Here is a 22,778-nt window from a genome sequence, read left to right as displayed (position 1 = left end):
ATAGAAACTTGACATATGAGAAAGTGACAGAGTCATAAGCATCTAACAATTCCATCTAAATATTGTGTGGTTGATTTTATGGTAGGGTTGCTTGAGTCTCTTGAGAACCAAAAAATCCCCATCTCCAAGTCCAAGCTACCATACATAGAGAGTGTCACAGCAAAGTTAGGTACTGTCATAACATCACACAAAACAAAATAAACCATCTTTTGAGATCTGAAGCCACGAAGAAATGAGGTTGGGAAATAAACCTATGAAGCATATATAGAAACCTTGTGAGTGGTTTAGAAGGCCACAGAGAGGGAAGGCTACAGAGACCAAGTGAGAGCTCAAAATGAAGGAAACAGCAGTGATTGTAGTGGGTGCTGGGCCTTCAGGAATTGCAACTTCTGCTTGTTTAAACCTTCAATCAATCCCAAATATAGTCCTTGAAAGAGAAGATGTCTATGCTTCCATTTGGAAGAAGAAAGCTTATGACAGGCTTCACCTTCACTTACCCAAGCAGTTCTGTGAGCTTCCACACATGAAATTCCCTGAAGGCTCTCCAACGTATATACCAAAGAAGGAATTCGTTCAGTACTTAGATGAATACGTTTCTCGTTTTAAGGTGAGCCCGTTTTATTATCGTTCGGTCGAATTAGCTACATTTGATAAGGTTTCCAAAAATTGGAATGTCAAGGTGAGGAACACAAGCACAGATGAGATAGAAGAGTATACAGCTATGTTTCTTATTGTAGCAACTGGTGAAACTAGTGATACAGCACTTCCAAATATGGAAGGCTTGGATAGCTTCAAAGGGGAGGTTTTGCACTCCACACAGTATAGAACTGGAGCACCCTTTACCAACAAGAGAGTTTTGGTTGTTGGGTGTGGGAATTCTGGCATGGAAATTGCTTATGATCTAACAAATTTTGGTGCAAAGCCCTCCATTGTTATCAGAAACCCAGTAAGTGATCTTCACTAAACCATCTTAATCTATTCCATTAGTGACACATTAACTAATAATCCATTATTTTCTTGATCTGCAGCTTCATATTCTCAACAAGAAGATGGTATACCTGGGTTTGGTGATGTTGCAGTACCTTCCCTATAGTGTGGTTGATCCAATAGTTCTGATGCTTAGTAAGCTGGTTTATGGTGGTGATTTGTCTAAGTATGGGATTAATAGGCCCGACAAAGGCCCTTTCTACAGGAAGGTTAAATATGGCAAGTACCCAGTAATTGATGTTGGAGCTGTTGGGAGGATCAAGTCAGGAGATATCCAGGTATGTGCTAAGAACTTTAAATTTCGGATTACAAAATTTAATCTGGACAGTTTCATTTTTTTACTCCTTTAATCTTTTTGTAAGTAATTTTCTGCTGTTAGCTTGTGATTTAGCTGCTCTTGCTAATATTCTTTATTTTAATTAAGTATTTTATTTTTTAAATTGGTCAATAGAAATTTCAAATCTTGCAGATAATACTATTTTGTGTCACCTTATGTGCTCATCTCCCTGCTCACTTTTAAGGGTAAATAAAATCATTTCAAATGAGAAAGCGATGGTACATAGGGTACTAATTAATACAAACTGGGATCTACTATCCATGGTGGAGGATTATTGGTATCTAAACACAAGGTTTAAAGTATCGGTATCGAGTATCGTATCGGTAAGCTCAATTTAAGAGATGTATCGTCCTGTATCGAGTATTGTATCCTCAGACTAATGTATTTTAGTGTCATTCAATAGAGAGACGTATCAAGATGTATCGTATCGGTTGAGTCAAATATGGATACATATCGACTAGTATCGTATGGTATTGTGGGATACTTTTAACCTTGTCTAAACACTAATAATGTGAGCCTTTCTGAATGTACAATATTGAGGAGTCAAGATTGCGAATACTCATATTCTATATGCTACTTTAATGGCTATTAAATAAAATTTAATTTTTTTAATTAAATATACAATAAGTCTTAAATTTTTATCAATTTTAAAAAGTTAGAAAAATCCAAGATATAATAATACAAAGAAAAATCCAAGATATAATAATACATTGAAAAGTCAATAATAATACACTATGGTGTCAATAGAAAGACTGGTTTTTCTATGGGAGTGGACCATCATATCTCTAATATCTAATTTTGTCTCTCTCGACAATAATAAATAGCTGTGGGGGCATATTTTTGTCTATCTCTAAGCTTGATATTATGAAATTGATGTACCAGGTTTTGCCTGGAATAGTAAGGATAGAAGAAGATGAGGTGCTATTCAGCAATGGCATGTCTTACCAATTTGACACCATTATCTTTGCCACAGGCTTTAAGAGAACAACACACTTATGGCTCAAGGTAACTTCAAATCCTTTATTTCTCTTGTACGGACCAGTGAAAATGACGAGTTCGGATCCTCACCCCGGATCCTCACCCCGTCAGGAGAGCACAGAGTGCTCTCCGACGGCTTCTCCGACCACACAAACATGTGGGGCCTACTGGTGAAAATTTGAAGTTTTCTTTTTATTTTTTATTTTTTTCAAAAAGTGTTTTTCACCTGTGGGCCCCACATGTTTGTATGGTTGAGAAGCTATCGGGGAGCACTCTGTGCTCTCCCGACGGGGTGAGGATCCAGACTCTGAAATGACTATCTTAAGATTTATATCATCTATATGATAATGCTTTGCATATGAATTGTTTAACTAATTTTTTTATTTTTGTTTTCAAAACTCAGGATGATGATTATCTCCTTAACGAAGATGGAATTCCTAAACCAGAATTCCCTAATCACTGGAAGGGAAGGAATGGTCTATACTGTGCTGGTCTAGCAAGGAGAGGATTGTATGGAGCTGCAATGGATGCACAAAACATAGCTGATGATATCAAGAAATTCCTTAATTAAGGAAAATCAAACGGCTCGAGGACTATTCATATCTAGTTTCTAGTATTCCAGTGTTTCTAAGTGAAAGAAGGACTCTATTATTAAGATTGTAAGTGTGTTTCGTGAAATAAGAAGTTTATATTGCCTATATGATTACCATGAATTGAGTACTCTTATCTATTGGAGCAAATTACATATGTACCTCTTCGTTTTGCAATGCACTCCTTAAAATTTATTTTATTACATTTGTCTTATTTTTAAATTATGTAGTTACATACTTGCCGTTAGAATAATGGGATTAAGTGATTTCAAAATTTTTCTACTGTCATTTTTATCTTCAAAATTATTTCAATCTTCAAGAGTGAAAAACTTAAAAGAAGAGAAGAGGATAGAGTAAAGAGCAACGACTGATTTTAACCTTTTTCCTCTGTTATAAGAAGGTTCCACAAGAATGAATGTCTTTTTATTATTATTATTTAAAACTAATGGCATTAGACACAAGGAGACGTTCAAAATAGGATACCTTCTTGAAGGATCTATCTTGATACCCGTAAGAACATCAATGGTCGTGTGGGTTACATGATTTTTAATAAGCAAGGGTCTATCTTGAAGGCCATCTCAGAACCCACTGTGTTTGATTATATTCTTACGGGTGAGGCTTTGGCAGTGAGAGCTACTCTTTAGTGTGCTCTTCAGAATCATGTATCCAATGTTGCTGTTTACTCAGATTGCGATAAATTAATTCATCTTCTATGTAGTCAACCTGCCCTTATGCCTCCGTTAGAAGTTGCTTCCATTGTGGATGATATTTTAGTATTGTATAAGAATTTTGAGTCTTGCTCTTTCTTGTTTTTCTTTAGGGAGGATAATGGGATTGCCCATTCCCTAGCCCAGAAAGCCCTCACTTTGGCAAGGAAGACTGAGTGGTCATATTCTACTATGGGCCTCCAGCCTGTTGGAGGTCCATTCCCTTCTTGCTGTTTGGAATGAAAGCTCTCGTTACCCCCAAAAAAAAAAAAAAAAAAAAAAGAGAACAAATAAATACATTTTTATTAATTGAAAAATACAAAAAAAAAATTATTACAGTTCAAATTTCAACAATAGTAGTCTTTCACATTTCAATAATAATAACAATCACAATAAATAATGACACAAATGACTTATTCTCCAAGTATCTAACATTGAGGAAGATCAGATGGTGGTGGTGGAAGTGTAGATGAAGCTGTTGGCCCATCCTCAACCACAAAAGCAGTAGCAAAGCCCCATGATAGATGTGAGTCCAAGTGGCAATGCATAAACCATACACCTGCATGCATAGAAAAATTCCATTGGACCAGGGTAAAGGAAAAAAAAAAAAAAAACCCTAAACTGGGTTCATAATTTTGCAAATTGTCAAGGTTATTCTAGTAAATTTACCTGGGTTATTAGCTTGAAATCTGATGACTGCCCAGCCTCCAACAGGTACAGCAATGGTGTTACGTTGTTGCGGATTTACCAAATTGTACTTATCAACATCTGTGTTGTTGTCATAGTTCCCAAACCCTTGTGCCAATACAAAGAAATTGAAACCGTGCAAGTGAACCGGATGGCTCTCTATGCCAACAAATGCTGTATTTTGAAGAATCATCTCCACCGTTGAATTATATTTCAATCTCTTGACACGTGTCGATTTTGACGTCAATGCAAGGGGTACACTCAAGCTAAGGCTGGTGTTGGTATAGTCAAACTGCACTGGCGGCTCGTCAGGGAAATCAGCGGTGTAGATACCACTTACATTGTAAAAATGTGCTTGTAACAACGACAACGTGGTGGGTGATTGGAATGATGCATTGTTCAGGCTTGCAGCGAATCGATATCCGTCCAATCCCGCACACGTGGCATTAGTTTCACAGGGCATAAGACCCAACCCTTCTGTTACAAACATCTGGACCTCACATTGTTTAGGCATGTGGATCCAGTGGCGCCCCCCTTTAAGTGAGGTTAGGTTGCTATAGAATCTGTAAGCTGTTGGTGTGTCATTGAAAGCTGGAAGGTCTGGCATTTGAGGTACTGATGACGTGGCACATTCGTATTCGATGATGCCAGTAGTGGTCGTGTTATCAAATTGGACCCCACTAGCACTGTTATACGCTTGTGCCGCCATGTAATATCTCCCACATGATTGGTTTGCCGTCAAAAGAACATCCGTTGTCTGACCAGGAGAAATTACAACAATATCGGTGTGGTATTGCTCTGTGTAACTAGAATCAACCCCGACAACGGTTAAGTTGTGATTGGCAACTTTGAAAAAGAGCTGGTTGTTGAGTGCAGCATTGATAATACGGAGGAGATATGTCTTCCCAGACACTACGGTCAGCTTATAAGTATCTGAAAATGGTGGAGGTATAGACTTTAGTTACGTGAATACTAGATTGAATCAGTCTAATATGAAATAAGTTAAAGGACTTGAAACTTACAGTTCTTAGAACATGGGTATAGATCGCCAGGTTGGCCGTTGATTGTGAAAGCATCAGAAATATTTGGAGCGCCACCACTGGCAGCTGCTTCATTCTCCACATCAACCACATTAGCATTCCACCATTCCCCTGCATGCATATATAAATTGTGAGGTGAATTCAAGTAACACAGAACTCAAGCAAAGTGAGAAACATATAGGTGAACAAGTGTTTGATGAAATACCTAACAGAATTGGGACCTCTTTGTAGGGTGTGGCATATGGGTAGGAATGGCCAGCTCTTGGGTGAATGATGAGCGCCCCATAAACAGTTGCCCTAAGCCATGACACATGAGCATGCCACCATAGAGTTCCTTCTTGCTTTGTGACATTAAATTTGTAAGTGTAGCTGTTCCCTGGAAGTATTGGACATTGGGTTACATATGATGGCCCATCAGCCCAGGCACTAAGCAGTTGAAACACACCATGCCTGCATAGTCCACATCTCATTATGAGTGATTATTTCTATAAACAAACAGATTTCTGTTTTTGTGTCACTGCTTCATTTCTGAAGAAGAGTAAAGAAGAGCTTCAAACTTACCAGTGAATGGTGAGGTTGTAAGGTGACTTGTTGAAGACATGAACAATGAGAGTGTCTCCTTCCCTAACCTTAATGAGCGGTCCAGGGAGTGTCTCATTTACTGCAGTTATGACTCGTTTTTGGCACAATCTCTCAATGGTGAAATTCCCAACCTGAAAATACAAAATAAAATGCTTACTATGGATTGTTAGAGATAATCAAACCATGCATGTCTGCACTATTCCATATGATTGATTGCTAGAATGTCTTTAACAATCTTGCATCTACATTGAATGTATGGTGCATGGGAGGAGGTCAGGATGTTATTCTCTACCCTCGATGATTGAGGAACCGAGCTCTATAAGCAGAAGCCCTTGAGTGTGATTCATTATGATGGTGGGATAGACATCGCTGTGAGGGAGAGGATGCTTTGGACTTCACTTGCAGGAGTGAAGAATAAAAATTATCCTAAATGGGTATATGTTTCCTTATTCACCCATGATCATGGACAACTCTCAAGCTTCTAATGCCCTCTTAAACTAATCAAGAGACCCATGATCATGGAAAACTCAAGCTTCTAATGCCCTCCTACACTAAAAAAGGGATATGTTGAAAATAAATAAACATATATATGAGAGGGAGAGTGAGAGGGAGAGTGAGAGAGAGAGAGAGAGAGAGAGAGAGAGAGAATACATCAAACGTGTGCTCAACCACAGCAGCAGAAGCCAGAGAGGAGAGCAAAAGGATAGCAAAGGGTAGCAAAAACAACGAAGAACTTGCCATGATATCTTGAATTTCTTCAAGTCAATCAAACTAAGAGGGTTAACACTTGCAGGTTAACAAGAACCTGTTGCTATTTATAGCCATTCAAAGTTCAAACCGACCATTTCATAAGCTTCCCATTACATTGCGTGATGGTTTAGTAAAGTCTCAACGCGTTAGGATAGAGAATCATTGAAAAATTTACCAGGTTTTCCAACACTAAAATAATACTTCGTCTATATCTCTAACAGTTAAAACTTCATCCAACCATGCTTTCAAACCAATCAAATTGTCCACACCAAATTGATTCTCAGTTGGAAAATTTGGGCCTATTGTAAAGAGAAATTTGTCAAACTTTGTGAAAGTGCGTGGATTGAATTTTCCATCAATTAGGGTGAATTGGAATGACATGTTTAAATGCGTACAAGCTATCAAGAGTTGAGATTATAAAAAAAGGTAAAATTCAGCTCACAAGATTACATGTTTGGATCCCTTGAACTTAGCTGAATTCGAATGATAGCTTTAGATTAGCTTTAGATGCGTACAAGCTATCAAGGATGTAAATGGTGGTACCAAATGCACTGCACTAGATATTGCATCTAACAAGGTCTCTAAAGATAGGATATACAAAATTTTCCCTTTGCTCTAAAGAACCTGGTTCTAATATTTAAACCCATGATCAATCATTCAACACATTATCGTGTATGTTCAGTTCACTCTTAACGGTTCTCTTTTAAAACAGGATTCAACTTGATCTAATTCGAAGTTAGAACAATTTTCACGTAAAGTATCAGAATTGATCGCAAAATAACCCAGTTTAGAGATTTACAGAGTCTGAACATCTTTTTCTTAACACTTAAGTTTTTAATTATGAGTTTTACCCAAGTTTCTAGCCAAGCAATCAAAGCAAAGACATCAAAAATCAAATTTCTGGTAAAATTATGCCAAACGAATAAGAGAAACATTAGTTGATTTATAAATTGATGAAGAGTTTTCAGACCCACAAGCTCTTTAAGTCATATGGTACTGTAGAATCGTAATCGTTTTGTCCACATTTTGGAAACTTTTACTGATCTTGTCATGATTCTATTCATGACTTAAATTTCAATAAATATTTCTGAAGTGTACACTTCTCACATTCTGATTGGCTTAGTACACCTACTACTGTCGCTTTTCATAACCAAAGTTTTGGGAAGTGAAGTAACACCAAATCCTGTTAGATTATTTCCATTTATGTAAATCATCAAGACACGTTTGTCATCTTTTAATCTTTTATAGCTAAGCACTCCTAACCTAATACATGAACTAAGGCCCACAAAAAATATTAAGCATAACTATTTCTGGAGACTTTTGATCTTGAGAGTTTAGAATGAAGAAGCAAAATCTCAGATCTGGTAATGTCGTCTCAGGTTCTAAAATACTATGTTCAACAGAAATGATAAGAGCTGTGAGTTGTTGGATATAAATCTATTTATTTTCATTTTCAAAGTTCGTTATCATTCAATTGATGATGAGAACTCATTGGGATAGTTCTTTTAAGGAAACGTTTGGGAATTGTTCTTGATCTTTATGATTTTGGTGATTCTCTTAGTTTCTAGATGTCGTTTTTTTTTTCTGATGTTGCATAGCTATCTTCTTGGTTTCTACTTATAGGGCTTGTCATTCAAACAAGAAACTTCTTGGGTTGAGTAAAGAGCAAAAAGCTATGGAATATGAGAAATGGAGAGTGAGAAGATTAAACAAGAAAGGAGTGAGGTGGGATATCTACTTCTTGGGTCCTTAACTTTGGGGTCTCCATTTCTATTTTTAAGCATATTTTAAATGTGGTTTTTTAAGTAAATGCTCATAGTTGTATTTTTTCAATTAAAAAAAATTATAAACTCCATTCTTAAATTAATAAATTGAGATTAGGGTAGAGGATATTCCTCATCTGATGAGGTTTCGTTCACCACATATTGTGATCACCTTAAGGTGGATTCCCCTAAGATGCATACTAGCAATGGGATGGATCGAACCCTTGAGTTAACCCACAATACTAATGTCATCTTGAAACAAATCAAAATGCCAACCTTACTCGTATCAATAGGTTATTGTCATTTTTCTTTCTTTTTTTTCTTTTTAGTTGAAATCAATCGGTTAAGCAAAAATATGCTTCTAATGATGTGAAGTATCTAATACATAGACGTCTTTAATTAAAGAAACTAATGTTTTAACAAGAATAAAATAAACATTAGTTCACCCCTTAGAAGTGCGGTAGTTCAATCCTTGTCTTGCCATCGAGAGTGAAACTTTATCCAACTCTTCCATTTGAATTACTTCTTCAGGCCAGCTCATGTTCCTTTGTTTATTCTTTTAATTAGAATGATATAATATATACTTTTACCTCATTTTTATAATGTGTTTGGTTTCAGTGCTGCACATAGGTGGAGATTCTCGACCACCCTTTTTCTTTGTACTACACCGATCGAAATCCCAAAAAAAAAACAAAGAAAAACCAAAATGGGTGGTCCAGATTGAATCTCGATCACCACTTTAAATCTCGATCGTAGGCAGCTCAGTGCTGCGCATTAATTGTGCAGCACTAAAGCACGACCATTTTATAATTTGATTTTATTCCATATGTTGGGTTAAAAGAGTACAAGTTTTCATGGCTTTAACTACTTAGTAATAAATATGATTTACAAACATTTTCAATTGTTTATGTTAAAAAGTAATAACAAATATAAATTGAAAATAATTGAAAGAACATAAAAATTTAACGTGGTTTATACATCAACATGATATGTTATGTTTGGGGTAAAGAAGAACTTTCACTATATAGGAAAACTACATTAGAGATCTTTCAAGCAATCACCTGAACGGTATTATAAAACTTTCATGTAAAACTCTAATTTGAAATCTCACAAATGATCTAATAGAATATTCTACCCCCCCCCCCCCAAAAAAAAAAAAAAAAAAAAAGAAGAAGAGAATATAGAATAAATTATAGATTTTAATCAGGTAAACTAATGATCTTGTTAGTACAAAGCCCCTACTTTAACATAGATTTCATGAATTAGATCATTCAAATCACCTACCCAAATATATAGGCTGAAGTCCATCTTTAAAGCTGTAAAAGAATTCAAGTCAAAACATTATATTTCAACTTTTAGTAAATAAGATGTCTGGACCAGTTTACACGCACTTCAACTCATCCTCGAAGGAAAAAGATTCCAACAATCAATGAATTTATTGTTAGAACCAAAAGAAACCAGAGGCATAGTATAGACAGATCAATATCAGACAAAGAAAAATAGAATACAATGTAGTATACCTTATGTCAAAACCACTTACTTGAATGAAGTAGAAGAAGCAAAAACAAAACCAAAAAGAACTCAAACAGAGCGAGTTGAGGCGTACGTACAATACTTTTCCTTAAGGTATTTGAACGCCCTATTTAGTGTATACTAGGTTTGATCTTGACGTTCTCACCTCCAAGATACAACAACTCCTTAGATCTTAAGGCTAGCACTCCAACAAATTTTACTTGTTGAGGAAATACGAATGTAATATATAGCACATGAAGGAAGAGAGCAAAAACAGAATTTTTTTCTAACTTTTTAGAACATGAATTTCTATTTTTCCAAAAAAAACTCCCACATCCGCAACAGACTCGGTGCATGCACTTGATCCATATTTATTTCTCTAACGGCATACTCTCTTAGGATCAATCAACGTATATATAATTGATATTCTCATTAAATATGGTAAGTTAAATTACCTTATATATGTCGAATTACCAAAATCCTTAGATCAAAATCTTCACATCCAAAAGAGTCATATAGAAGCAAGAATCAAACAAGAGTCCTAAAACAACACTAGGGAGATAGAGTTCTTTAATGTTTTGAAACTTATCTAAATAATATTATACATCTATTTATTGATAAAAACAAAAATCCAACATTCATTTTTAGCGATAAAAAGGAGTTCCCATACATCTTAATGCTTAACGAGAATTGGACAGGTTCATACAGGCTTCCTTGCCCACGGTTTATCCAAATCTGGGATTTGGTAGCCGCAGCAATTCATGGTCACTGTTTGTTCAAGATGGGAATTAAACAATAGACGATTACCAAACTCATAACGACCATTACAAGTGAAAATGACGAGGAATTAAAGCTTTAGAGATCACCAACTTCATGACGAAGAAAAATATACAAGCTTTGAAAAAGAGTAACTGTTCTTCTTCAGCAGCTTTCCTACGTCTTCATTTCAATGGAATTAAGCTCCTACAGACACAGATAACAAACCTTTAATGTAGTACAAAACAAAGAGATCAGATATTGTCTACATACATTGAAGACTTGAAGTTGAAGTTTTGTACAGAAGTCTTTTGATTTTTCAATTCCAGATCCACCAACGCTGGGGATTCTTTGTTAGAAACTTTTGGATGAAAAAAGTTACACAGCTTATTGACTTTAAACTCTTATATTCAAAGTTATGACTGGAATCCACTAGTAGATACAAATTCTTGTTGGCAAACTCTTTTTCTTTAGGACTACCGAAAGGGCAGGGCTCATGAGATCATTTACAAACATTATGAGACTTGTTTCAGTAACAATGGAGAATAGAATTATAGTTTTCTGTTCTCGTAACCTCTCTAGTTGACCTAATAAGAATGATATCTACATAATAAATGAATAGATACTAATACATTTTTAATGTTTTTTTTTGGATAAATATTATTTAATGCTCCCTTTTAGTTGACCAAATGATTCTTGGACCTCCTCATAGTTGAATAATATTGCTTACCTCCTCTTTTACCTAGTAAAATTATTAAATACTTCTCTTCAATTAATTTTTTTTATTAAATTCTATTTTTATAGTTAAATATTTTTCTAAAATCTCAAATTACCCTTAATTAAAAAGATTTTTGTGTTTGAACCTCAAATTGCCCTCAATTCCTCTAGTAGTTAAAATTCTAAATCACCATCAATTCCTCTAGTAGTTAAAATTCTAAATCACCCTCAATTAATATTATTGTTAAAGTCCCAAAACACCCTTAATTACCTTAGAAATTACCTTCAATTAATTTTTTTTCAAGACCCTAAAATACCCTTATGTCTTTTAGTCTAGATTTTCTTTCATTAGGGGAAAAAAACAGAAAGAAAACCTAAGAAAGACGTTTAAGTTTTTTGATTTTTTTTTATTCTAATGAACATCGAGGATAAAAATAATATTAATTGAGGATAATTTAGGATTTTGACTTCTATAGTAATTGAGGGTAATTTAGGATACAAACTGAAATATATTTTTTAATTGAAGGTAATGGGTTTTAAAAAAATTACTTAATTGTAAAAAATAGAATGTAATAGAAAAAATTAACAAAAGGGAGGTGTTGGATAACTTTGCTAGTTTAAAAAAGGAGGTAAGTAATATTATCTAAGAGGGGGTCCAAGTGCTATTTGGTCAACCAAGAAGGAGGTAAGTGATATGTACTATTTTCTTTTTTAATTAGCCCACTAATGTAAGTGACAAAATATAAACACATCATACAACCAAGAGCTTTTGATAATCTTTGAACCTCTTATCAAAATAACTACTTGTGGATGTGTGTTCAAGTCGAGACAAAGATTTTCTTAATGTGAAGCTCTGTTTAAAGAACTGATTTATTATCTCAATTATGAGCCTTCATTCACTTTAGACATCTTATAGACACATTCTTCCATAATTAATTGCATAGTTATTGGACTGGGTATTAGTTACCCACAAAGCCAATATGATGCTAGTATGGAAATTGAATGTTAGCCCACTAATGTAAGTGACAAAATGTTATGGATATGGATTATCCAGGACACTGTATGGGTCTACATTTGGATCAGGAACCAAACAGGCCCGACAAGCTCAGATGGGAAGTTTCCATAATTGCTAAGAGGTACTTATGGAAGTACATGTCTGTAATAAGCCTAACAAGAGAACCAATTGATCCTAAGGGAAATTCCTTAATAAGGGGATCAATTGAAGGAATTCGTCAGGAAGGTGAGTAGGATCTTCGATCTTGAGGAAATAAATGGTAAGCAAAGCAGCATAAATAGGGGGTCATCCCCCCCCCCCCCCCCCCCCGCAGGTAAGCTAGAAGAATTCACTTACTCTTTTTCAATATTCTCCAAGTGAGCTTAACTTGGAGCCTTAGACTGTTCCCAAACTGACTTGATCGTCGGAGACCGCTTCCCAGCAAACTAGTCGGCCCAGCTAATTGTTTGGTTATAGGTTTAGCCTTCATATAGGTCGGGATGTATTTGGACCCAACAATTTGGTGTTGTCTGTGGGAACGAAATACCATGACAAGGCGAGCGACTAGCCGTGAGGAGAGCATTAGTAATCGAGTCAACTAGCATAACCCTAGAACTGAAATTCATGAGCCAAATGGTCAGAATGGAGAGCGAGACCCTAAAGTTAATCCACAAAATGAATAGATCCCTCAAGATCCCACTCAGGCTATCCGGACCTTGTTTGGGGAAGGAACATCAAACCAATCGCAAATACTGGCTACTGCAACAATCCTAGAAATATGCTAAGAGAGATGTAGCATCAAATGCTCGAGTTGCAGGGCTTGCTAAGGGGACTAGTTCATCAAGTGGGAGTAACCCAAAGCTACCCTCGCAACACTCGAGGCGGGAAGGTTTCAACAGGAGGTTCGAAAAACACGGGAAAAATGACGTCTCTTGGCCGAACATAATCGGGATAAAGCGAATAGACATCTGGTTGAAATCCCGAATTTTGACAAGGAAGAGAGGTCTCCCAACCGACAGCCTGCAGGCGGGACACGAGTTAGCGCCTTCAACTGACTCTTTGATGTCAGATAGACATAGGATTTTCCTAGGCAACAATCAAAAGGACGAGACGATCAAGAGGGGAATAGCCATCGAGGACAACCTCAGAGTAACTCTCAATCAACTAAAACTAGATCATAACTCAATTCATTGCTTCCTCAACGATCACACTACTCTATTCTAGAAAGTACTAGATCCTCATGACATGATCGATCGAGGAATGAGGTTGAACCAGTGGATGGCGAAAGTTGTAGAAATGCTCGAGGACCAATACTATGATGATGACGTCTATGTAGCTAATCGGGAGCTTTTCTAGGATGAAATAATGAATATGTCACTCCTGGACAACTTCATCATGCCAACCTTTACCCCGTTCAAAGAAAAAACCAACCCCAAGGAACATATAAGCTTCCTCAAATCCGTTATGACGGGTACTCGGTTGAGAAGATGAACTATTGTGTCGGATCTTCCTAAAATCATTGAAGGGACCAACAATCAAGTAGTTCAGTAGCTTGAAGTGGGTTCAATTCACAATTTTTGAGAGCTTGCCAAGAAATTCATTGCCTGATTCAAAAGTGAGATCAGGAGTAAGAAAATGTCGGACAACCTTTTTGCCATCAGGCAAGACCAAAATGAATCCATTCAAGAGTACTTGGTTAAGTTCGATGAAGTCACCATCGAGATCGAGGAATTGGACGATCAAGTGGCATACAATGCTCTATGGAGTGGGAAAACGCATCCCTGACTATTGGAGATGTTACTCCAGAACAAACTAAAAACCTGTGTAGCCTTGCTCAAGAAGTGTCAAAAGCAAGTGAATGTGCACAAGGTGATCCAAGCCCAAGTGAAGGCTAACAAAGACCAGAGGCCCAATGGAAATTAGAATGTAGGTTAGAATGTGACTCGGCCGAAAAAATGGTAGAATAAGTGGAGCAAAAGCTCTAGCCGGGAAGCTTACACTCCACTCAACTCTAAGCCATTGATGCAAAGTTGGGACAAAAGGTTTCTAAAGTGGCCTAGCAAACTCCACTCTCAGCCTGAGGACCAAAACATGAACAAGTACTGTCGATTCCATAAGGACTATGGTCATCATAAAGATGATTGTCAAAATTTGAAGTCTGAAATCGAGAAGTTGATCTAGGAAGGTTAACTGGGACAGTATGTCATAGAAAGGGACGAAATCGGGAAAAATCACCTCCTGAGGAATGAAAAAGACCGAGGTCCTTGAGTCCCAAAAACTAGGAAAAAGCCAGAAAAAGAAGCAGGTCAAGAAGAGACACCTATCTATGTCATACTAGGTGGGCCAACTATTGAGTCAATCAAGAAAGCAAGTCCAATAGCCCAGTTTGTGGGGGCAGTCCATTTTCCAAGGAAAAGGAGGAATGATTCTTGTCCCGATCCTATCACATTTACAAACGAAGATCTAAAGGGAATCTCGGCTCTACATGATGATGCAATTGTCATAAAAGTTAAGCTAGCAAACCAGGAGGTACATCAGGTTTTGGTGGATATTGGATCATCAACCGACCTACTCTCTTTCGAGGCATTCCAAAGGCTAAAGTTGGAGGATGATATGATGACTCCTTGTAGGATGCATTTGTATGAGTTTGTAGGCTCTTCGATGGTAGCAGAAGAGACAATCTAGCTCAACCTAAGGATCGAGACTTCACCAAGGGATGAGTGGTTAGACCCAAGTTTATGGTCTTGTGTGATCTATCAGTGTATAATGTGATACTTAGGAGACCAATGCTTAATATGTTGGGAGCTATAGTCTCACCCAAACATATGAAGCTAAAGTTCCTGACAGAGGCTGGAGTTGGTGAATGCATGTCCGACCAAGTAGTCTCAAGATAATGTTACGTTAACTATTTGAAATGGAAACGAAGATCCGAAAGATTGGGAAACATATTAACCATTGAAGTTCATGATGTTTGGGATGAGGAAAACACGCAGATAGTAGAACCGATCAAGAAGTTGGAGTGAATTCACTTGCACCCGATTTCCTAGAATGAGGAATGATGATTGGGTCAAAACAGCCCAAACCATTCAGGAAAGTATTAATCGAGTTCTTGCAAAATAAGCTAGATTTTTTCGCTTGGTCGGCTAAGGATATGCCCAAGATCGACAGGAGGGTAGCAAAACACAAGTTGTGGATACAAAGAGTGCAAACCCGATCATTTAAAAGTGGAGGAACTTTTCGCTTGGGAAAAAAGTTACATATCTTTTTGACTTCGAACTCTTTAATTATCTCTTTAACTAGTAGATACAAATTCTTGTTGGTGAACTCCAATTTTATATTTAACCTCTAATTTGAACATTTCTTTAGGTTCCAAGAAAGGTCTCGCAAAGTTATTTACAAGCATGATGAGATTTGCTTTAGTATCAATGATTATACTTTCTTGTTCTCGTACTCTAGTTGACCCATGGGAATGATATTTAGAAAATAATTTTCACATGAATCCTTTCCATTCCCATTGTAAACAAAGCACACTCCATCCAAAATCAAAACCTTACAAAGAACCCCTCCATTTTTGATACCATCATTGACCATTGGCACTAAACCCTTAGAATCCAAATAAATTTTAGAATATGACTATATTACCCTTTCAAGACTAAAATGACCATTATACACCTTAAGTTAGGTTGAATTTTCAAAGATATAACCACATTCACCCAAGCCCATCACCTGACCTACCTAACCTCCTCTAAGATTTGAAATCATATTCACCATCGAGATTATAACCTTGACATTGTGGAGTTTACGAGCAAAGCCGGGGGTTTCTTGTCTCGCAAGAGGGAATCACAAAAGTGTTGGGTTTGGGTGTCTTGTATTTTTTAGGTCATATATAATTATAGTTTATTTGTATTTGTAATTGAAATAGAGTTTTGGGTCAATTGTTTGTATGGGGATAAAATTTAATTGTAATTATATAGGGATTAAAGTTTTTAGGTTTTCCTATAAATAATAACCTAGAAAAGATCCTTCCTTGGGAGGGATGTGGGTCAAGAAAAGGATAGCATTTTTATTTTTCTCTTGGAGGAGACGTAGACAATTTTGCTGAACCATGTAAAATTCCTTGTAATTGTGAGTGTATTTTACTTGTGATTTTCTTCATGGTTGTGCATCCATCCCCAACAAAAAAAATAAGTTATAAGTGTTCCAGATCACAGAGGCAATCTGAAAGGCATTGAATGGTTCAAAGAAGGTTGGCTCGTCAAGTTAGAGCGAGGATGGAGACTGGTTCAAGAGCAAGGGTCGATTGCACTAAGCAATGGATTCTGCAATCCAACCAACGATATAAACACCAAAACTCTAGGTATGTGCACACGCTAGAGCCCATTGAAAACTCTTAATGTCTAACCGAACCAGTAACCTGACATTGATGGAGAGAGACAGAAGAGAGATGGGATAGAGGATGTGTTATCAAATCCTAATCTGGCATTTAGCTTTGATGACTTTTACAATGGAAGGTATTCATCTATGTATTGAAAAGCCAAAACAACCAAGACTGGTGGTATATCTCCAGTGCTCGACTTCTCCAATTTTTTTGACTTTTTGCTTTTTGGTCGAGTGTACGCAACACTTGAAGGATAATATATAAAAAGAAAACACTAAGCACAAAAGGCCAGAAACTCAAACATTAATACACTGTACGCGCTTTCTAAGTTATTGAATGCATATGGCCTTACTTGCCTCGTTCACTTTGTATCTAGGTTTAACCATGAGTTCCAAGTTTTCCAAGGATAAAATGAAGGAAGAGGTGCTATCTTACATTGCAGGTGGACTTCAGAGTGATTGAAGGTGGATGGCCAGAGTTGTCCTTAGAGAGATGGAGGTGGAGGAAAAATCAAAACCTTATGGTGGTTGTGTGGAACAAAGAAAGAAGAGACAAGGAAAGGGAATAACATTCTGAGTATATTGGTCATTTCACACAGTTCTTTCAAATGGTTTTCTTGAGGCTAAAAATATAAAAATCATAATTTAGGTTAACAAATCACTAACAGTCTTTTTAAGGTTTTGATTATTAAAGGGGTGCATCATGTTTAATTCCAGCAATGAAAACTGATGGAGTTCATGTAAAAGGTTCTATAATAAATGAATGGATCCTAGTGAACTTTTAATGTATTTCATTGGTAATTTGCAGTGAAAAAATATAAACACATCATACACCTATGAACTTTCGATAATCCTTGATGTCTCTTATCAAAATAACTACGTTGTGGATGTGTGTTTTAAGTGAAGCTCTGTTTAAGAAACCGATTGATTATATCAATTATCAAACTCCATTCACTTCAGACTTCTTATAGACATACTTTTATATGATCAATTGCATAGTTATTGGATTGGTTATCAGTTACCCTCAAAGCCCAATATGATGCTGGTATGGAATTTGGACGGATTAACCATAACACATAACTTTCCTCTTGAATTAAAACTGTTGAGACAACTGGTTTGGTTGAGCAATTGTATTTCTTGATCAATACTTTTGGGTTGCAAACTCCAGCTGTTTGATGTAAGGCAATTTCTTTGCATGCCAACTATTCTAGGGATTGCTTCAATGACTTCTTTCAATGTGTAGGGATTAATAATCTCTCTACCAAAAAAAAAAAACACTAAGCTATATATAAAAGTAATGACACCCATGCCTATGCACATGTGATGTGTTCTCGCAAATCATTTTCTTAAGATTGAACTATAGGTGAGTAGTAGAGTTACTATTTTTTGTGGAAGAAGAAGACATGGTTTTTTTTATCTAAAATAAAGTCCATCCACATTGTTTTTGTTTGAGCTTGTTTCATTATAAATATTTAAAGTCTATCGCATCAATTGAAATGCAACATGCTCTCTATATTTTGTCTCCTTGTTGATTTTTATTGTTAAGTTGATTGCTTTTGATACCTTTATATTAGAGGAACTAGATTTAGATGAAGGAAGATGTCGGTTACTACAATTCTTCTTCCCTTGTGGGTATTCACGTGTTGTTCCTCCCCCTTGCCCATGGATCTTAGTTAATTTTTGGAAGTTTAATTGTTTATTGTCTCTTATGGCAATTACAGGTCATCTTCATTGTCGTTCTCACTATTGCTAACTTGATAAATAGAGGAGTCATCATGCCCAATGTGCATATGCCATCTCCTTATCCACTGCTCTTACTGAAATTTGCTATTGGTACTTTCTGGTATTGTTTCTTAACAGTTGTTCTTTTTCTTTTACATTCTTAATGTGGCTTGTGCTCTATCATTTCAAGCAAGTCTATTTCATAAGTTTTGGGGTCCTTGTGTTTTGGATAGGCGCTTACCTAATTAACCATTTACCCACTACTACACATGTACACTTATTTTTTATAGCTAATATTGAGAACAAAGTAATAACCACATACGTTTATTATTTAAAAATACAAAATAAATCAAAATTATTACTCTTCAAATTTTAATAATAATAATCACAATCATAACAAATAATGACACCATAAAATGACTTATTATCCAACCATCTAACATTGAGGAAGATCAGATGGTGGAGGTGGAAGTGTGGATGAAGCTGTTGGCCCATCCTCAACCACAAAAGCAGTAGCAAAGCCCAATGATAGATGTGAGTCCAAGTGGCAATGCATAAACCATACACCTGCATATATATAATAATTCCATTAGATGGAGACCCCAAAAAAAACCTACACCGGGTTCAGCAATTTGCGAATAGTCAAGGTTATTCAAGTAAATTCACCTGGGTTATTAGCTTGAAATCTGACAACTGCCCAGCCTCCAACAGGTACAGCAATGGTGTTCCGTTGTTGCGGATTTACCAAATTGTACTTATCAACATCTGTATTGGCGTCATAGTTCCCAAACCCTTGAGCCAATACAAAGAAATTGAAACCGTGCAAGTGAACCGGATGGCTCTCTATTCCAACAAATGCTGTATTTTGAAGAATCATCTCCACCGTTGAATTATATTTCAACCTCTTGACACGTGTAGATTTCAACGTCAACGCTAGGGGTAAACTAAAGCTAAGGCTAGTGTTGGTATAATCAAACTGCACTGGCGGCTGGTCAGGGAAATCAGCGGTGTAGATACCACTCACATTGTAAAAATGTGCTTGTAACAACGACAACGTGGTGGGTAACAGAAATGATGCATTGTTGAGGCTTGCAGCTAATCGATTTCCTTTGGGTCCCGCACACGTGGCATTGGTTTCACATGGCGTAAGACCCAACCCTTCTGTTACAAACATCTGGACCTCACATTGTTTAGGTACGTGAATCCAGTGGCGCCCACCTTTGAGCGAGGTTAGGTTGCTATAGAACTTGTAAGCTGTTGACGTGTCATTGAAAGCTGGAAGGATTGGCATTTGAGGTACTGATGACGTGGCACATTCGTATTCGATGATTCCAGTAGTGGTCGTGTTATCAAATTGGACCCCACTAGCACTGTTATACGCTTGTGCCGCCATGTAATATCTCCCAGATGGTTGGTTCGCCGTCAAAAGAACATCAGTTGTCTGGCCAGAGGCGATTACAATGATATCGGTGTGGTATTGCTCTGTGTAACTAGCATCGACCCCAACAACGGTTAAGTTGTGATTGGCAACCTTGAAAAAGAGCTGGTTGTTGAGTGCAACATTGATAATACGGAGAAGGTATGTCTTCCCAGACACTACGGTCAGCTTATAAGTATCTGAAACGGTGGAGGTATAGACTTTAGTTGCGTGAATTCTAGATTGAATCAGTCTAATATGAAATAAGTTAAAGGATTTAAAACTTACGGTTCTCAGAACATGGGTAGAGATCGCCAGGTTTGCCGTTGATTGTGAAAGCGTCAGAAATATTTGGAGCACCACCACTGGCAGCTGCTTCATTCTCCACATCAACCACATTAGCATTCCACCATTCCCCTGCATATACATAAATTGTGAGGTGAATTCAAGTAACACAGAACTCAAGCAAAGTGAGAAACATATAGGTGAACAAATGTTTGATGAAATACCTAACAGAATTGGGACCTCTTTGTAGGGTTTGGCAAATGGGTAGGAACGGCCAGCTCTTGGGTGGATGATGAGTCCTCCATAAACAGTGGCCCTAAGCCATGACACATGAGCATGCCACCATAGAGTTCCTTCTTGCTTTGTGACATTAAATTTGTAAGTGTAGCTATTCCCTGGAAGTATCGGACATTGGGTTACATATGATGGCCCATCCGCCCAGGCACTAAGTAGTTGAAACACACCATGCCTGCATAGCCCACGTCTCACTATGAGTAATTATTTCTATAAACAAACAGATTTCTGTTTTTGTGTCACTGTTTCATTTCTGAAGAAGAGTAAAGAAGAGCTTCAAACTTACCAGTGAATGGTGAGGTTGTAAGGTGACTTGTTGAAGACATGAACAATGAGAGTGTCTCCTTCCCTAACCTTAATGAGCGGTCCAGGGAGTTTCTTATTTACTGCAGTTATAACTTGTTTTTGGCACAATCTCTTAATGGTGAAATTCCCAACCTGAAAACACAAAATAAAATGCTTACTATGGAATTGTTAGAGATAATCCAAGCACTAGAACACAGGCATGGCAATAGACCAGCCGGTTTAATACATTTGATTAAATTTTAGATCAAACCATGCATGTCTGCACTATATCCAACCATCAAAGTAGACATCATCTGAAGCAATCAACATCTTAGGTATGAGTTTAGGGCATGTTTTTGAATAAGGATGTTAAAAACACACCAAGTACCAATCATTTTGAATATACACTGTTGAGTGAAATCCAATGCATGGTGGGTCTCATGGTGGATTTCACATGATTGATTGCTAGAATGTCTTTTAACAATCTTGCATCTACTTTGAATGTATGGTGGAAGGAGGTCAAGATGGCATTCTCTACCCAAGAAGATCGAGGAACCAAAGTCTACAAGGACCTAGTTTCTTTAATCCAGATTGAAGTATCAGCCCTTGAGTGTGATTCATTATGATGGTGGGATAGACATCGCTGTGATCAGGTGAAGGATGCTTTCGACTCCACCTGTGGGAGAGAAGAATAAAAATTATCCTAAATGAATATATGTTTCCTTCACCCATGGTCATGGACAACTCAAGCTTCTAATGCCCTCATACACTAAAGAAGGATATGTTGAAAATGTATGAACATATGAGAGAGACAGAGAAAGTGATGTTCCTCATACACTAAAGAAGGATATGTTGAAAATGTATGAACATATGAGAGAGACAGAGAGAGAGAGAGAGAGATTACATCAAATGTGTGTTCAACCACAGCAGCTGCTGAAGCCACAGAAGAGAGGAAAAGGATAGCAATGGGTAGCAAAAACAACGAAGAACTTGCCATGTTAACTTGAGTTTCTTCAAGTCAATCAAACTACGAGGTTATGCAGGTTAGCAAGAACCTGCTGTTATTTAAAGCCATTCAAACATTCAAACGGACCATTTCTTAACCTTCCCATGAGATTGCGTGATAGGTTTTTTTAGTAAAGTCTCAACGCGATAAGCTAAGAATCATTGAATTGAAAATTTTTCCTCGTTTCCACCAAAAAATAAAAAAGAAAGAAAAATTTTCCTCGTTTTCCGGGTCTTAAAAATAAATTTTCTTTCATATCTCTAACATGTAAACTCCATCTAACCACGCCTTAAAATAAATCAAGTTGTCCAGACCAAATTGAGTCTCACTTGGGAAATTTGGGCCTTCTGGTGAAAAACAATTTGTTCACCACCCATGAAGGTACGTGGATTGAACTTTCCATCAATTAGAGTGATTTGGAATGACGGGTTTAAATGCATCCAAGCTATGAGGGGTAGAAACTTAAAAGAAAAAGTTATATTTAGTACACAAGATTACATGTTTCAATTAAAAATTTCCTTCGAATGATATGTCTTGATGCGTATAAGCTATCAAACACGTAAATGGACCCATGACCAAGCATCCACCATATTATCATGTTCAGCTCACTCTCATGGTTTTCTCTTTTAGACAAAATTCGTCTTGATCTAATTCAAAACTCGAACATTTTTCACATAAAGGATCATAATTTGTTTCAAGATTTGATAATGTCATTTCATAAGTGAATAATCGGATGTAGAGATTTACAGAATACGAACATATATCTTTTTCTTAACACTTAAGCTTTTAACCATAAGTTTTACCGAAATTTCTATGGTAAAATTATGCCAAACGAACAACAGAAATAATAGTTGACTTTGTGATGAAGAGTTTGCAAATTGATATTAATTATTAACCCTTCTTTATTTCTTAGTATTCAATATAAGTGCAAATGATTAATATTAATTTATTTCTAGACAGCTTGCATTCTAGAAATTGAAAAAAAGAAAAGA

At 36.7% G+C, this 22,778-nt stretch overlaps 3 protein-coding genes across 3 annotated transcripts; 1 reads left to right on the top strand and 2 right to left on the bottom strand.

Moving 5' to 3' along the window:
• The first annotated feature begins 172 nt into the window (after positions 1 to 172).
• On the top strand, positions 173 to 2,890 carry LOC149000022 (putative indole-3-pyruvate monooxygenase YUCCA10). Its single transcript, XM_089140972.1, has 4 exons — positions 173 to 946; positions 1,029 to 1,265; positions 2,207 to 2,329; positions 2,706 to 2,890. Exons 1-4 carry the CDS (start codon positions 335 to 337, stop codon positions 2,871 to 2,873), a joined length of 1,140 nt encoding a protein of 379 aa, XP_088997098.1. The 5' UTR covers positions 173 to 334; the 3' UTR covers positions 2,874 to 2,890.
• A 1,080-nt stretch (positions 2,891 to 3,970) lies between these two features.
• On the bottom strand, positions 3,971 to 6,649 carry LOC149000021 (laccase-7-like). Its single transcript, XM_089140196.1, has 6 exons — positions 6,560 to 6,649; positions 5,888 to 6,039; positions 5,532 to 5,776; positions 5,309 to 5,437; positions 4,269 to 5,219; positions 3,971 to 4,158 (listed from the first exon to the last, which is right to left on the bottom strand). The coding sequence occupies exons 1-6, from the start codon at positions 6,647 to 6,649 to the stop codon at positions 4,028 to 4,030; spliced, it is 1,698 nt and encodes a 565-aa protein (XP_088996322.1). The 3' UTR covers positions 3,971 to 4,027.
• A 12,186-nt stretch (positions 6,650 to 18,835) lies between these two features.
• On the bottom strand, positions 18,836 to 21,855 carry LOC149000020 (laccase-7-like). The gene is made up of 6 exons (XM_089140065.1): positions 21,685 to 21,855; positions 20,782 to 20,933; positions 20,426 to 20,670; positions 20,205 to 20,333; positions 19,166 to 20,116; positions 18,836 to 19,066 (listed from the first exon to the last, which is right to left on the bottom strand). Exons 1-6 carry the CDS (start codon positions 21,775 to 21,777, stop codon positions 18,936 to 18,938), a joined length of 1,701 nt encoding a protein of 566 aa, XP_088996191.1. The 5' UTR covers positions 21,778 to 21,855; the 3' UTR covers positions 18,836 to 18,935.
• Positions 21,856 to 22,778: the final 923 nt, after the last annotated feature.

Source organism: Hakea prostrata, chromosome 11, assembly GCF_041222555.1.
Source record: "Hakea prostrata isolate BN-2017 chromosome 11, UWA_Hpros_2, whole genome shotgun sequence".
In the NCBI taxonomy this organism is placed as follows: domain Eukaryota; kingdom Viridiplantae; phylum Streptophyta; class Magnoliopsida; order Proteales; family Proteaceae; genus Hakea; species Hakea prostrata.
Note: the sequence above shows the minus strand (reverse complement) of the source record. Positions and strands in the feature narration are given on the sequence as shown.

What these genes read in the sequence shown, in the direction of transcription:
- LOC149000021 (XM_089140196.1), bottom strand. Translation starts at nt 6,649, where the DNA reads ATGGCAAGTTCTTCGTTGTTTTTGCTACCCTTTGCTATCCTTTTGCTC. An exon ending in TGGTTGAGCACACGTTTGAT is followed by an intron (nt 6,040 to 6,559) that starts GTATTCTCTCTC and finishes TTGTATTTTCAG; the next exon opens with GTTGGGAATTTCACCATTGA. An exon ending in AGAGGTCCCAATTCTGTTAG is followed by an intron (nt 5,438 to 5,531) that starts GTATTTCATCAA and finishes ATATGCATGCAG; the next exon opens with GGGAATGGTGGAATGCTAAT.
- LOC149000020 (XM_089140065.1), bottom strand. Translation starts at nt 21,777, where the DNA reads ATGGCAAGTTCTTCGTTGTTTTTGCTACCCATTGCTATCCTTTTCCTC. An exon ending in TGGTTGAACACACATTTGAT is followed by an intron (nt 20,934 to 21,684) that starts GTAATCTCTCTC and finishes TTGTGTTTTCAG; the next exon opens with GTTGGGAATTTCACCATTAA. An exon ending in TACAACCTCACCATTCACTG is followed by an intron (nt 20,671 to 20,781) that starts GTAAGTTTGAAG and finishes TGGGCTATGCAG; the next exon opens with GCATGGTGTGTTTCAACTAC.
- LOC149000022 (XM_089140972.1), top strand. Translation starts at nt 335, where the DNA reads ATGAAGGAAACAGCAGTGATTGTAGTGGGTGCTGGGCCTTCAGGAATT. An exon ending in CCATTGTTATCAGAAACCCA is followed by an intron (nt 947 to 1,028) that starts GTAAGTGATCTT and finishes CTTGATCTGCAG; the next exon opens with CTTCATATTCTCAACAAGAA. An exon ending in TCAAGTCAGGAGATATCCAG is followed by an intron (nt 1,266 to 2,206) that starts GTATGTGCTAAG and finishes TTGATGTACCAG; the next exon opens with GTTTTGCCTGGAATAGTAAG.